This window comes from Phyllostomus hastatus, unplaced genomic scaffold (genome assembly GCF_019186645.2).
Source record: "Phyllostomus hastatus isolate PE091 unplaced genomic scaffold, TTU_PhHast_1.1 phas_scaffold_78, whole genome shotgun sequence".
In the NCBI taxonomy this organism is placed as follows: Eukaryota; Metazoa; Chordata; class Mammalia; order Chiroptera; family Phyllostomidae; genus Phyllostomus; species Phyllostomus hastatus.
In genome coordinates, this window is record NW_025334041.1 from 92036945 (window position 1) to 92053924 (window position 16980).

Here is a 16980-nt window from a genome sequence, read left to right on the forward strand (position 1 = left end):
TCTTTTTAATTATTTTAAACAGGACAGAGATTCCTTCTGCCATCAGATGTCTTTCTGCTTGACTGAACTGCACCTGTGGTCTTTGAAGAATACCTTACACATTGCGGGTAAATGAGCTCTGGATTAATTTCAATATTTTTCAAATACAAATTGCAACATTATAAATAAATACTAACAAAGGCTACAGCCTAGATTCTCTAGCTGGAGTTGCATTATTTTCTTTTTACTTAATGAAAAATTGGCAAATGGAAAATAGTTCCTTTTAGTTACTCTGATTAACTTATTTTTCATCTTGAGTTAGATTTTCTGTTTTGAAAATTAATCTTATTGGCCTAATGTTTGTTTCCTCTTGAGATACACACATGTTCAATTTTTCTGGAATTGTTCATAATAACTGATTTATATTCATAAGTATTTGTGGCCTAGATAATGGTAAAGTCTTTTGTACTTGATATTAAAATAATATTTCAAACATTCAGCTAAGACATACAATTAATTATATTGATATTCTTTACATTTCACATTTTTTGGGGGGGGGGTAGGAGTAACAGAAGTGTGTTCTAACAGTGCCAAGGTGTGCTTTACATGTGCTCTTTGCTCCCAGGCCTTCTTAGTGGGCAGAGCTTAGAGAATATGTATGTATGTATGTATGTACTCATATTTATATCCACAGTTATTTTTGTATCTAACTCTTTATATTGGAAACCATGAGCCCAACTCTGGCTGGGTGGCTCTGTTGGTTGGGGTGTTATCCCATACATTAAAAGATTGTGGGTTTGATTCCTGTTCAGGGTATATATCTAGGTTGCAGATTTGATCCCTAGTCTGGGTGCATATGGGAGGCAACCAATCATTGTTTTTCTCTAAATCTCTCTCTTTTTCTCTCTCTGTCTCTCTTTCTCCCTCCCTCCCCTCCTCTGCCTTCCCTCTCCCTATCTCCCCATGCACTCTCTCTCCCCTGCTCTCTCTCTTCCCTTGCTCTCTCTCTTCCCCTCCCTTTCTCCCTAAAATCAAACATGTCCTCTGGTAAAGATGAAAAAAAAACCATGGATTCACATTGATACCTGCAATTCTAATCTAAACAGTGTTTGTTCTAATCTTCTACCTTTCTGTATTTGTATTCTCTTTGCAGACAGTGCGAGAGGTGGGGCTCCTATATCTTTATTGACTTAACTTAATCAATCTCCTGTCCCTGTGGCCACTCCCTCTGCTGAATGGATGCCCTCATCCCATGTGGACTCTGTCACACCATGTTGGGCTGCCCCCACTTATAGATGTTCTCTTCACTTTGTTCAGCCTGTAACACCCCACACTAGGCCACTGTCCCATGTGAATATCCTTCTCACACTGCTAGGGTTCTAACACACCATGTCAGGCCAACTTTCTGCATGCACACCTTTCTCGTCCAGCTTAGGCTCTGACACCCCATGTGGGGTAAATTTGTGTATGTGGATACCCTCCTTATTCTGCACAGATTTTGACACTCCACTCCAGGTCAGACTTGTGCACAGAATTCAGGGCCCCTTATGTTCTTTAAAGTGCCAATATAGAGTTGTAAATATTTGGATGCATGGAATGATGGAGTATTATAAAAGTGTAACATGTATTGAAAAGTGTAAAAATTATAAGGACATGTTTTTGAATTGTCAGAAGTGAACACACTGATAAAATTATCACCCAGGTGAAAAAATGAAATATTAGCAGTATCTTAGGATCCCTGCTCATGACCTTTCCCCAATCACTCCATATTAGGTATTTTTAGTCTAATAGAAATAAAATGCATCCTTTACAAGTATATTTCCAGTTAATAGTGTAATGAATAAAATAGAGCTTCAGTAAGTATACCTGATTGACTCTTTTGAAAACTATATTTAAAAAGTTAATTTTAGGTGTAATATATTTGAAGTTTCATCATTCAGTTTGAAGCAGTCAGTCACTAGGGGGCAGCCTATACTGCTTCCACTTACATCCTTTTGTTAGTAACTGGAGTTAACTTTGCATGGAAGGAAACAAATGTTCCATCAAAGAAAAATATTTCACTATCCACAGATAGGAAGAAAATGGACACAGTTATTTTGTTATCCTGTAATTAAATTGTAAGAACAGATCCCTTGATTAAATCACTCTCAACATCTAGGAATTCTAGCTTTGTTTCTTTTTTAGTCCCGTCAGAGCATCCGACTTTGAATGGGTTTGGAAGGTTTTCTTAGCCTAAACAGCTTCAGATAATTTATCCATACCTTACTCTAATCCTGTCTTTCTTTCCTACAGATTCCCCATGAAACACCCTACCAGACTTGAGCTAAACAAGAGAAAAGAGAGCCACAGTTCAGAATTCAACAGTTAGGGCATTTTCTTCCACTCACTGATTTCATTTGGCATTGCTTAGTGGCAATTTCCTTTTGGTAGCACCCTGGGAAAAATATCAGAGGAGGTGTGAAAGAGAAAAGGTAGTCCTCCTTGATTTCAGTTCTTTACTATTCCTTTCCTCATGCCAGTATAGTTTTGTGTAAGTCTTTTCTAATTAGATTGATAAGGCTTCCAGTATCCCTATAATACATGAACCCATGTCTAGGTATTTTTAAACCATTTTATTTCTAGTAACATAAAGAGACTGTTTTTGTCCTCCTCCCTGCCTATACTCCCACCCTGTCATATAATCTGGTTTGGCGTCGTAATCTCCAGAACTTTTTACCATAATCTAACGTTATTTCTTCCTTTCTATAGATAGAGATATTGGGATATACCAGTATTATGACAAGAATGATCAACCAGGTAAAGTACCTGTTCTGTTCAGCTCATTTTTATAAGCTAAATATTCTAAACTGTAGGGTACTGACCATTAATACATTATGAAATTAAGAAAAGTCACTTCGGTTCTTTAGAAAAATGCTAAAGTTGATATCTATTCTATATAAAATTAAGCAATATTGATAAAATGCTGGAGAAGAACATGAAAATTTTCATTTTACTGCTGATCAGACTGATAGCTGGACATACTATTCACATTTATTTATCAGCATCCCAGTAGAGGGCATTGTTAATGCGTGGGTTGTGTTGGATCCTCACCTGGTATCTGAAATAGGCATTTCTGAGTGAATGATCAATTTTCTTTATCTGATTAATCCTGTTAATCCCATAAGTTTTTGATGGGCCAAAAGGTCTTTCTAGCTAGAGTTACTTCCTGTTTTGGTCTCTGTTGAAGTGGGGATTGTGTGGGCATCTTGTGTGCTTAGCTTGTTGGTTCATAGGCTGACTTCATGGTTCTGATGACAGACTGAAACAGCTTCTGTTCTGGGCTCAGTTGCAGGTCCCTTCCATATCTGATGAGACTGCAAACTCAGGATATTGGCCCACCTGTTGGGATACATAAGCCTTTTCACTGCAAATTTAGGAAATAACTCTGTGAAACTAAAACATCCAAATTATGGCCTTTTTTCAATTGCTTTTCAAAAGGTTTAGCATAATTTATTAATCTCAACAATGTGTGTAATGATATATTATATATGTGCACATAAAAATACTACATTATAATAAAAAATAATTTCTGCTTTTTTTTCTTCTTTCCAACTCTCTACCACGATATCAGCAACAGAGCATGGTAACTTAGAAGAAAAGCAGAAACTGGCAGAATGTAAGCTTACTTTATATATTTTATGGAATTATTATAAAACTGGAATTTTAATAACCTTAAAGATTCAGTTTTAAAAATATTTTAAGCTTTCTGCACAAAGAGGAAATGTTATTCCTTCTAAATTTTTCATAATTATTAATTTCCATTTTTTAGGTATATATGCACTTATGAGTAAGAATCATATTTGTTAGGCACTTCTAATTTAGACCATTGAAATCTCTATTCAGTTTTTATACACTTATCTAAGCATAAACTTTCTTAATGAATATTTATATTATTTAATGTATTTAAAATAAGTATATCATGCTTAAGTTCTGATAACATTTATTATTTGTCCTATGATTAAATCATTGTTTTACCCATTTTAAGAAAATAAGATTTGTAATGATCAGTATTAGCATTTTATTCTCTTAGTCTTCTGTTCTAAAATATATAAATATGTTAATGTGATATTGCTACAACGTAATATGGTTTTAATGGCTTAAATATAATTTACATTTTGTTTGGACTATAGGTAGAGCTGAAAAATCCTACTTGTTCTCATACATGGTCAAGTTGACATTTCACTTTTTAAAATGCTGTATTACTAGCTGTAATATAGGTTTTAAAATTTATACATGTGCTCTATGCATCATAAATTATGTTTATGAAATAAAATTAATTTGCTGAAATAAGATATATAACAATTATACTATAGAATTTTAATATCTGTATATTAGTACTATATATTTATACACATAGAAAATACACACACACAGAACTCATTTAAATTATTATTTAGGTGAATTCAAAGATTTGTGATGAAATAGATATTATAATCAATTTAATGTTTTGTTAATTTTTTTTAAACAAAACTAGTTTGACTTAAGCTAATGTTGAGACTCTACTAAATAATTTTATTTTTTAATTTAATGTATTTAAAACAACAAAGTTTTATCAGTATTGAATTAGGATGTAGATTTTAAAGAGTATTATTTTACATTAAAAAAGGAGCACTATTGGTGCATAATTTATTAAAACTTGGCTTTTCCCAAATTTTTTCCTTAGTCTTAATATGTGGTAATACTGTATTGTTTCATTTAAAGTTTATTTTTCTGTGTATCATTTTTTGTATTTTACTTCTTTCCTCACTATATTTATTTACTCATTAGGAATTTTCAGGTCTGAGAAGGCTACTTGTGGATTTTGGAAATTTGTTTGGATTGAACATTTAATTATTTATATGAAAATGTTATTTTTTATTATAAAGTGGATCATTTACCTTTAAATGCTAGGTTCACAGGCCTAGGAAACTCTCTCAGGGATTCTCTGAGACTTGTTGGTTGTCATCATAAAATTATGATCAGAGAGATTGTTTTGTGGTAAAAATTCTGTTCCAATGACAAAGCCTTTCAAAATGCTGTCATTCGATGATGGAAATGAAGCCCACTTCCTCTCAATTAAGGAGGTGTTTTATTTTAATCTTCCTTAGGCACACTACTAAGAAGAGCTTCCTTTTTAAGTCATGTTTAACTAACTGTAGTACATGTTTTATTTGCCAGCACGAGATTATCCGTGGACTCTCAAAAACAGACGCCCAGAAAAACTTCGAGATTCACTGAAGGAGTTAGAGGTATCTTTCCAAAAGTTTCAAAAATGGCAACAAACAAATCTGTTTTAAAACGTCTTTCAACAACTTTAATTTTCATAAAGGATCAACTCTCCTGGTGATGATAGCTTTGCTTTTGTCCAGTGAGGAGTTTCAAAACAGTTGCATCTTTGTGTGGCATGCTGATTTTTTTTTTTTTTGCTTGCAAATCAGAGGCACTTTAACTGATAACAACAATGTGTAGAGCCAACTGCACTCTCTCTTTTTATGTTTCCTTCAGGAGCTGATGCAAAACAGTCAGTGTGTGCTGAGCAAATGGAAGAACAAATATGTCTGTCAGGTAAAATGGTTTGACGGGCTTTCGCAGTGTTTAACCAATGGAGCTGAAAACTATGCAGTAATTGGTATTCTTGTGTTATGATAGGTAATGGACGAAAACTTTTTAAGAGTGGATATTTCATAGTTTGAATTCTAGTCATTCTAGAACTAACATTAGACAGATTGACATAGGCCACCAGGCTGCCTCATTAATCAGTGTAGTTACACTGACACACTATAAGCACTAATAAAAATGTTTTCAGATGGTATTTTTAGTTTGGAATTGTCTGGATGTTGTATTAGATATACACTGGCATAGATTTAATCATATTTTTGAATGAAGACAAAGCCATAGGACAAAAGGTTTTCTGGCATACCACTCAAACATTTGTGAATGCCGTGCTTATGAAAATCAACAAACATTCTAGAGTTAGACCTAACATAATAAGACATTTGCTCTTACTCTTTGAAGCTTGTAAGCTGTGCTGCTTAATGGGGTAGCCACTAGTTACCTGTGGCTATATTTAAATATAAATTAAATTAATTAAAATTAAATAAAATAAGAAATTCAATTCCTCAGTTGTACTACCCACATTTGTAGTGACTGAATAGTAGTGACTACTGAATAGTAGTCACATGTTGGTCACATGGACAGTCTAGATACAGAACATTTCCATCACAGAAATTTCTATTGCACAGCAGTATTAGGGCCTAGACAAGGAGTTATTTGTTGAATGAAACTAGATTCAGGACATAATAATAATAATTAGTGTCCACTGATCACAAAATAATGGACAAATGCCTTAGCTTTGCTGATAGACTTAAAAAATACTATTTGCCTAGAAAAATTTATTTGCTTGTGACAGAAGGAATCATTAATCATGTTCTACAGACACATGTAATTGAAGTTACATCAGTCCTACTAATAATTATAACTTTTATGAAATTGAATATCCTGTGTCAATTTAAATTCTTACTTGTTTATAATGTGACTTTTTTAAGTCTATCATTTAGTGGACTCAGATTTTTTCTTGTTTTTTTGTTTAAACTCGTCTACCTTTATTCATGAAGGTAACTATTTAGTTACCTCCTCGACTATCATAAATTATTACTTTCCAAAGACTGTTTAATATTTTTAGAACTGCAATACTTCTTAAATTCAACTTAGGATACTATTTAAGAGAATGGCCTTATTTAAAAATTCATAATTTGTTTTCATAAAAGTTATAATCAGACTTTAAAACTTGAATACATATTTGCTCCAGAAAGTTTTAAAGTTAGTGTAACTCAAATTGTACTTCTCAATACCATTACTCACCTTAAGAGCAGGCACAGAATTATTTGACTGGAGGGCATACCTACCACCTATAGTGTGAGGTGTGTCTCATGGCCTCCACCCTCATGATCACACTGGGTAAGCTGGAACATGTCAAGCATCTTAAAATATGCAGTGAGGCACCCCAAAAGGCAATTTTTTAAAGTAGACTTTATTGCATTTTAATTTAATGAGCAAGTTTGTGTGTATGTATGTGTGGGGGAGGTGGAGGAGCAAGGAGAACAATGTCCCTCACTAGTGAATTAATTCAACACAAAAAAGAAATTTGCATGATGAAATATATACAAAATTACTTTTGCAATTGTGACCTGATTTTACAGTGACCTGATAATACTGTTTTCTTAGGCTGTTATACAAATGAGTCTGCTTTTAATTTCCAGTGGAACTTAGCATTTTTTATATTCTGTCATATTTTATGCTTTATTTCTATGATTGATAAGATATTCCTAAAATAGATCTTTTACTACCAGCACATTCTTGATGTGATATATTTTAACAAACTAACCCTACCTCCAGCCTGCCCACAGGTCCAGGTTATTCCCCACATTTTTAGGGCCTTTGAGAGACCACTTAACATGGTACATCTACTTCCTCAGTTTCTAGACAGGACTGTTAGCTAGGTCTTCTAAAAATATGTGTGTATGTCTTTTCATACAGACATCTCTAATGTCACAGTAAATTAAAAATTTGGTGTATAAGCTAAATGTTTAGAAGCATTCCCTTAACCCCTTCTGAGTTGCAAAATTAGTAAACCACTTCCACAAAGCTCTCTTATGGTCCCTCTTTTGTGCATCACCCAGCATGGTGGCTCTAAAGATACATGTGCCTAAATTTCTATCAGTAATTTCCCTCATATATTTAGCCCTAACATGGTACCAGTTAACCATAATATAATGTTCTCTATCCTTTAGAAAAGGAGTGCAAAAAGTTTCTCAGTATTGGTGCTTAGTTGAACCTTAGTCTTTGATTGTGACTCCTCCTCAACTAATATAAATCTCTTATCTTCCCCCCAACCCCTGCCACCAGAGCCATGGCAAATTTAGGATTTATGGAATTTCTGTTGATGTCTTCTTCTTGAGGCATCCTTACTTGTCCAGGAAATCAGTGGTTTAGATAACAGGAAGGCAACTGCAACAACAGGAAGGCAACTGCAACAACATAAAGGTTTTCAAAATATGCAGTCTGAGCTTGGATTTTTCCCTCTGTTGAATAATGAGTTTTATATGCCATCATAATTACTAGAGCTTAGTTCCTGTTGTTGACCTAATGACCTATAAATTGTAACACTTTAAAAATAATTCTCTCCACTTATGAATTCAGAACATTCAAGACAGGGATATCCAACCTTTTGGCATCTCTGGTTCATACTGGAAGAATTGTTGTTTTGGGCCACACATTAAATACATAAACTCTAATGAAAACTTATGAATAAAGAAAAGACTTTAATTTATGGTTTCGTGTTGGGCTGCATGTGGCCTGCGGGCCACGGGTTGGACACCCCTGAAGACTTATCTGTACATATGTTTTGAATGAAAATTGTCTTTTGAAGTTGGTTTTTTGGACTATGCCTATTCCTAGTTTAAAAGTGTGAAGTGTAATTTAAAGTTTAGTTTCACTGGTAATCAAATATATTTCTCATTGTTTTTTAGCCTCCTATAATGATTTCATTATGAAAAAGCATTTAATAATTTCCTGCTTTGAATTTCTTAAACCATTTAACAAACTACTCTCAGGGGATAATAGTTTCAGCATCATAACACTATTAAATTTATATCACCTTAAGTCACACTCATACTTGCAGACAGTTAAAAAGCAATATTATCATTAAGATAGATGTAATCTCACCTTTATTAATGTTAGAATAAATTATTTGAATTATATGTGTACATTCATTTAACCATAAAAGTACATAATATAGTCAGCTGTACTCTGATTTCCTTTTTATAACAATTTTATGTTTCCAGGTACAAGTTTAAAATGACAGGAAAAGATATATATATATTTTTAATTCTTGTGATAAATTATTTAAAAGGCTATGTAAAAATGTAAATTATTTTCGAAGCCTGTCACAGATGAATTGTGACCTATGAAACCTTCTATCATAACCTATCAGTTGTAGAATGGATAGCATCATTACTTGATCTTTCCTTTTGTCAAATTGTGTGAAAATCCATTTGATTTCCTTATAAAATAATAATTGACAATTGTGGTTTTAAAGTTATTATTATTTTATGTTATTTGTACAAAACTGTTCACGCAGACTTTATTGACTGCTATTGTTGTGGGAAGTACTAAGGAAGTATAAGATGTGAGTTGAGTCCCCAGCAGATCTAGTCAAGGAAAACAAATGCATGCAATCACTAGGACATCAGTGAGTGCTAACTTGTATGACACTGAGTAAAAAGAGAGTAAGAATGTAGTGTAGAGATTAGTCTGGCAGCAGGATGTAGGATAAAACATGAAAACCAGAGGCAGTTTGTGTAAAGAACAATTGATATGGGATAAATATTTTCTGAAAACACCAAACTGTAGGTTTTCTGGACTTAAAGATAGGTTCAATATAGAGTAGAGGTTAGGCAGTTAGACGGAAAATAAAGGGATTAAGTGTGAGCCTGTATCTGCAATGGTGAGATCTTTCCCAACTCTTTCCTCACTCTAGCAGAGAGGCTTATGTTTCTATGTAACTTGTTTAGAGGATACTTCTCTGAAAAAAAAATTATTCCCTCCAGAGCAAAACCTATAGATATTGATATATTTGGTAGTTCCCTTTGAGAAGGTAGACGTGCCGATCAACTTCTGTAAAGTGAAGCCCAAGGTAACAGACCTGCTGATTCACACCAGCTCCCAGTCGATTTTTCAGAGACTCACTTTTAAGTATAACCAGAGAGGACTTCTGGCCAAGATGGGGGTGTAGATAGACACTCTCTACTTCCTCACACAACCATAAAAGAATCACAGCTAATCTCGCCCTGGCTGGCGTAGCTCAGTGGATTGAGCGCGGGCTGGGAACCAAAGTGTCCCAGGTTCGATTCCCAGCCAGGGTACATTCCTGGGTTGCAGGCCATAACCCCCAGCAACCGCACATTGATCTTTCTCTCTATCTCCCTCCCTTCCCTCTCTAAAAATAAATAAATAAAATATTAAGCCCTGGCTGGCGTAGCTCAGTGGATTGAGCTCGGGCTGGGAACCAAAGTGTCCCAGGTTCGATTCCCAGCTAGGGTACATTCCTGGGTTGCAGGCCATAACCCCCAGCAACCGCACATTGATGTTTCTCTCTCTCTCTCTCTCTCTCTTTCCCCCCCTTCCCTCCCTAAAAATAAATAAATAAAATTTAAAAAAATAATAAAAAAAAAGAATCACAGTTAATCTCAAAACAAAATACAACCAAAGCTGCCAGAAAATAGACTGGTATGGAAGTCTGACAACCAAGGATTTAAAGAAGAAATATTCATCCAGATGGGTAGGTGGGGCAGAGATGGGAGTGGTGATGGAGGGGACGTGGTGTGGTGGCTGCAAGATGGTGGCAGCGAGGCAGTGGCAGCAGTGACCCCTAGAACGAGTGGTCCCATGTTTACCTGTGATGGATAAAAACTGAGAGGGACACCTGGGGAGCTAGCCATCCCAGCCCCAGGCCAGACCATGCAGTCCATGGTTCCAGCACTGGGGAAATCAAGCCTTATAATTTCTGACTGTAAAAACCAGTGGGGGGTGGGGTAGCAGAAGAAACTGCCAGTATCTCAGGAGAGTCTGTTTAAAGCAACCACATGGCTCTAGAACGTAGGCAAACCCACCCGCTCTGAGATTCAGCACCAGGGCAGCCACTAGAAGGGCACCAGTCACATCTGGGAAGTAGAGGAAGTAACTAGAAATGGGGCAAGAGCTAAGCATGCAGCATTGTTCCCTCTCAGACCCCTCTCCCATATACAGCACCACAGAGCAGTGAAGTGGGTTACCCCACCCCAGCGAATACCTAAGGCTTCCATCCTTTACAAAGTAACAAGTGTGCCAAGACAAAGTTGTATCAGCTCTACCCAATACATAGAAACAAACACAGGGAGGCTGCCAAATTGAAGGCAAAAGAAATATGGTCCAAATGAAAGAACAGATCAAAACTCCAGAAAAAGAACTAAGTGAAATAGAGATAACCAACCTATCAGATGCAGAGTTCAAAACACTGGTGATAAGGATGCTTGGAGATCTCATTGAGACAGCAAATGCCTAAGAGAAGAAATAGAGGGTACACTAAGTGACATAAAGAAAAATCTACAGGAAACCAACAGTGAAGGGAAGGAAGCTAGGGTTCAAATCAGCGATTTGGAGCTGCAGGAATAAACACTCAACCGGTATAGAATGAAGAAACAAGAATTTTTTTAAAAAAAAAACAAAACAAGGAGAGAATAAGGAGACACTGGGACATCTCCAAATGTGCCAACATCTGAATCATAGGGATACCAGAAGGAGAGGAGGGAAGGCAAGAAATTGAAAACTTACTTGAAAAAATAACGAAAGAAAACTTCTCTAATTTAGCAAAGGAAATAGACATACAAGTCCAGAAAGTACAGAGAGTCCCAAACAAGTTAGACCCAAAGAGGGCAACATGAAGATACATCATAATTAAAATGCCAAAGCTTAAAGAGAGAATCTTAAAAGCAGCAAGAGAAAAGAAGAGCATTACCTACAAAGGAATTCCCGTAAGATTGTCAGCTAATTTCTGAAGAAAACTTTGTAAGCAAGAAGGGACTGGCAAGAAATTCAAAGTGATGAAAAGCAAGGACCTACAACTTAGATTACCATACTCTGTCCAGCAAAGCTATCATTTAGAATTGAAGGGCAGATAAAATGTTTCCCAAACTAGGTAAAGATAAAGGAGTTTATCACCACCAAGCCCTTATTATATGAAACATTAAAGGAACTTAAGCAAAAGAAGATCAGAACTATGAACAGTAAAATGACAACAAACTCACAACTATCAGCAACTGAATCTAAAAAACAAAAACTAAGCAAACAACTAGAACCTGAACAGAATCATAGAAATGTAGGTCACATGGAGAGTTATCAGCTGGGAGGGGGAGAAGGGAGAATGGGAGAAAAGGTACAGGGAATAAGAAGCATAATTAGTAGGTACAAAATAGATGGGGGGATGTTAAGAATAGTATAGGAAATGGAGAAGCCAAAGAATTTATATGCACGATCCATGGACATGAACTAAGGGGGTGGGGGATTGCTGGAGGGAATGGGGGTACTGGACAGAGAAGGGCAAAGGGGAAAAATTGGGACAACTGTAATAGCATAATCAATAAAATATAATTAAAAATAAATAGAACTAGAGATTACAATACTTTTGAAGATATTCTCCATCTGTAGATCTGAGATCTATGAATTGAGGCTAAAACAAATTGAAAAAAAGAATCAGGGACAATGAAATAATTTAAATATAAGGAATTAAAATTGCTCCCCACAGAGAAATAAGTAGCTGTTGCATCCTTGAAAGAAGAAGGAATGCTATTTTTTTTTTTTAAAGAGCAATCAGGGAAAAGGAAAGGAGTTCTTAGGAATTGTGAATATGACAGAATAAACAGAAAAATTAATAAAAGAATTTAAAGATAAAGTTGAAACATCCCTGTAGTGTAGAACAGAACCACAAAAAGACATAGTAGTGAACACAGATGGTAGAAGATAAGAAAATTAGAGTTTCAGACCAGAAGATCTACTGTCTTAACTAACAAGAGAAAACAGAAGAGCAGCAAAAAATGTTTTTCTAGAACTAGAGGATGCTCGTTTCCAATTTGAAAAGATCCAGTGATTGAACAAAGATAAATATCAAGGCATATTTTGTGAATTTTAGAAAACCAAAGATAAAGAGAACATCTAAAAGCTTTCAGAGTAAAAAACAAAAACAAGATACTTTAAAAGGGATAGGAATCAGACTCCTCAGTAGCAAGGAGTTAGAAGACTGTGGAATGATGCCTGCAAAATTCTGAAGGGAAGTGATTTTTAGCCTAGAATTCTTTATGCAGATTTCTAATCTGTCATTCAAATAAGGACATTTTCAGATTTGTTTGCTCTAAAACAAATATTTACCTACCATGTACTTTTCTCAGGAAGTTATTGGAAGATATACTGGCTTAAAGCAACAGAGATTCTTAGGATCCAGGAAATGCAAAGGATCTTACACAGTGAGGAAGAGAAATCTTAGAATAATGACCGCGCCTTAGGTCTAGAGTGCAGCTAGTCCAAATTGGGGCAGGGTGCAGAAGATTCTAGGGAGTTTGGAGGGAGGGAAGAAAAGGAACTGATGGATCATATATCTGACCTGATATAGGAGAATTAATGATAATAATTACTATTATTAATCACTGTTATTTTAATAATAGTGAGATAATAAAATACATAAAATAATTAAATCTTGATTTGTGAAAATAGGAAAAAGTAATAACTAAATCAAGAGATAGCATATATGGAAGACATTGCTAGTTGCTTGCCCAATATCTGCCTTTCCTTAGGAACAGACCATGATGTTCAGAGTGGCAATATGACCAATTTAAAGTGATCAGCTTTCCTGTTTCTCTCGAAGCTAGAGGTGGCCATATGAAGCAATTTTGGCCAAAGCAAGCAGAAGTGGCTAATAGGACTTACAAGAAAGTTTATTAAAGGGGAACATGCATCTGAGATGTGCCTTTTTAGCTTCTCTGTGCCTTCTTCAAGTCTGGATCTGAGATATACATGAACCCATGTTTGACTCAAGGCCTATATAGATTTTAGTGCCTACAATTTGCCAGATAGTATTCTTAGTTGCTGGGGATACCAGTGGATAAAACAGGCAAAAATGACCAATATCTTTGTTTTAATAGGGAATGCCAGAGAAAGATTGATAAGTAAAATTTAGAGTATGTAAGAAAGTGAAAATTATTGGAGAAAAAGAAAGCAAGAAAGATAGAAAGTATTTGCGGGATGGTGGGTGCAATGGGCCTGATATTTGGCGACCAGGAAAGGCCTCACTGAAATATTATGTGATTAAGACATGAAGGAGCCAGGCATGGAAGATATCTGTAGAACAGGGTCCGGGGTAGAGGAAACAGCAGGTATGAAGGCCCAGAGATGGGAGTATACTGGCATGTTTGCAGAACAGCAGAGTTAATACGATTGGAGTAGAAGGGGCAAGCAGAAGAGTAGTAGGGATCGAGACCAGAGGAAATGAGACATTTGTTATGTAAGGCCTTCTAGGCTTTTGTAAGGACTTGCCTTTGACTCTTAAGTGTGATGGGAAAACTTTGCAAAATTTTGAGCAGAGGAGGAACTTTATCTGATTTACTTTTTAATTGGATCAATCTGGCTATTGTGACAGGAACAGATTCAGGGAACAAAATCAAGTTAGGGAGATCAGTTAAAAGTGGTTTCCATAGTTCAGGGAAGTCATAATGGTGGCTTTACCTATGGGAGTGGTTAAGTGGTTGTACAGTAGCCAAATTCTAAGTATATATTTTGAGCCATCGGATTTTGCTGATGGATCAAATGTTGGGTGTAGAAGAAATTTGTGAGCAACTAAATTTACCATTCACTAGAAGGGGAAGATTGAGAAAAGACATTTTGAGGACACATTAGAAGCTCAGTTTTGGACATCAGTGTTTGAAATGTCTATTAGACATTCAAATAGAGCTTTGATGATAGGAATCTATAGTTGAGAGAAAGGTCTGGGCTAGAGAGGTAAATTCCGGAGAAAACCACAAAGATGGTATCAAAGCCAAGGGGTTGCTGAAGATCATCTAGGGAGTATAGATAGAGATCTAGAGGGGGCAATAGGGCTGATCCCTGGGGTCCTCCAGCATTTGGGGATTGGAGAGGTGGAGAAAGGAGACTAAGCCGGAGTATCCAGAGGTAGAGCACACTGAAGGCAGTATGGTGTCCAGGAGATTAAGTTTCAAGGAGAAAGTTGGGTATAACTGGTACATAAGATACCAGTAACAAGATGACTGAGACTGACCATTGATTCGGTGGCGTGACACAGGTGATGGGGGTGACCTGGATGAGAGCAATTTCAGTTGATGGTGTGGGCAGAAGCCCAGTTAGAATGCATTTAAGAGATAATGGGAGGAGAGCTGGGGGGTTTATAACATAAGGGTTATTTTATGAAGGAAAGTAGATATATAGGGAAGGAGAGATGAGGTCATATGAGGTTTTAATTTTTTTTTATTAAACTATTTTTTAAAAGTTTTTATTTATTTATTTTTAGAGAGAGAAGGGAGGGAGATAGAGAGAGAGGGAGAGAGAGACATCAATGTGTGGTTGCTGGGGGTTATGGCCTGCAACCCAGGAGTGTACCCTGGCTGGGAATCGAACCTGCGACACTTCGGTTCACAGCCCGGGCTCAATCCACTGAGCTACGCCAGCCAGGGCCCTAATTTCTTTTTTTAGATGGGACAAATAACATTTATTTCTATTGGTATGCTAATAGGCATGATCCAGTAAGGGGAAAATTATTACAGGAATGGGGATAATTAATTGCTGGAGTAATGTTGACAAAAAGCCACTTAATAAAAGGGGAGGGGATGGAGATTAGGTCCCTGGTACCTGGTGATATCATGGAGATGTCTTATCAGCCATGCACTGTCAAACTCCAGACTTCTTGTTCTCAGGAAAAACAAACTCATTCCGTTGAGTAGTGATTTTTTTTGAGATTTCTGTTGCATGCACCTGAATGCAGTTCTAAGTGACACACATATTTAGAAATGCAGTGGTAAAATCAGAAGAAAATACTAAAACTTGAAAATGGTGACATTTGTAAGTGGGATGAGAGGTTGTGGTGGGATAAGGCAGTACACAGTGATTTCAAGTGTTCTCTAATATTTTAACAATTTATATGTATTTCTTTCATTGAAATATTTTTAAACGTTTCCAGAGTGTTTCTGAGAAACAGCTGTCAAGATGGTACTAGGAATGCCAGGGACTTACGGGGGAGATGTGAAAGATGGAGTGGAGGAGGGAACAGGAATAGGTGGGGAGAGCTGTTTGACTGAGATGCTGGTCTGAACCCCGTGAAAGGAGAAGAAATGGATTGGGTATAAAGAGCCTCAAGCCGCAGTATGGTGCTGAAGAAGTTTCAGCCAGGCTGAATAAGGAGTCCCTAGGCTAAATTTGCCCATTAGAGGAGTTTCCATAGGACTAATACCCCACGGTGTTCAGTCATTGGCTAGTAGCCCCCAGGGGAAAGTGTGGCCTTTGTCAGTCAACTATGTTCCCAGCTTCCATTCCTCCTGAAGGAGTTCTGAGTGGTATGTGTCCATGGCCATCACATCCACAAAAATTTATATTAGAAATAAGCATGTGTATCTATATGCTTGTACATACATAACATTGTACCTAAGTAATCTTTATGTTCAGCTAAGAGGTTTAATACCATGCTCTGATAATTACTCTTTCTTAGGCAAAAAAAACTCATGCCTTTCCAGGAAAAATAGAATTTATATTGTATCTTGATGACCTATGATAATTCTTTGATGCATTAATTATTAACTCTTAAAAATACAGCAACAAATGAACCCAATTTTGGAACAAAGAAAGTTTTAATCTTCTTTATAATAGTGTATCTTTGTATCATCAATCAGCATTTCCCTCCTGCTGTTTGTATAAATCGCTCTTTCTTCTCTTTTATTAATTATTTTTATTTTAAAATATTTCTTTAAAGAAACTCATAATTCCCCACCTCCACTCTTGGCATTCATGCCTACTAATATTTTGGAAACTTCAAGGAATTTTGCCCCAAAGGAAGCCAGCATAGAACTATGAATTTCCTTCATATATTCAGTTATAGTTAATAGTAAATGTGTGTAAAGCTAAATGAATTCAAATCTCAATAATCTAGTTCCTTTCATGTTGATTTTAATATACATTTTACACAGTAGAAACAAACACATGCCAAACATTTATGTTTTTTAAAGGAAAGTAGTTACTTCTATAGCTAGCTAATGAAAAGACTTTTAATGTATTATATTTGAATACTTAGAAAATTTTTAGACAAAAACTTAAAACATGACATTTCAAATTTAGAACTTTGTATTATAGGCACAAGTTGGAATGAGCCAGTTAGAAATGTATTTATAAACTAAA

The 16980-nt window shown here is 35.9% G+C and overlaps 1 protein-coding gene across 1 annotated transcript in view; it reads left to right on the top strand.

Annotated features, from left to right (window-relative positions):
* LOC123811567 (WD repeat containing planar cell polarity effector) overlaps positions 1-16980 on the top strand; it is a 382261-nt gene that overhangs the window by 91259 nt on the left and 274022 nt on the right. Inside the window, exons 2-6 of the mRNA XM_045827820.1 lie at positions 23-107; positions 2728-2775; positions 3590-3634; positions 5176-5246; positions 5503-5562. Of these exons, the coding sequence (XP_045683776.1) occupies positions 47-107; positions 2728-2775; positions 3590-3634; positions 5176-5246; positions 5503-5562 (285 nt within the window). The 5' untranslated portion in view covers positions 23-46. The remainder of the gene's footprint in view (positions 1-22; positions 108-2727; positions 2776-3589; positions 3635-5175; positions 5247-5502; positions 5563-16980) is intronic.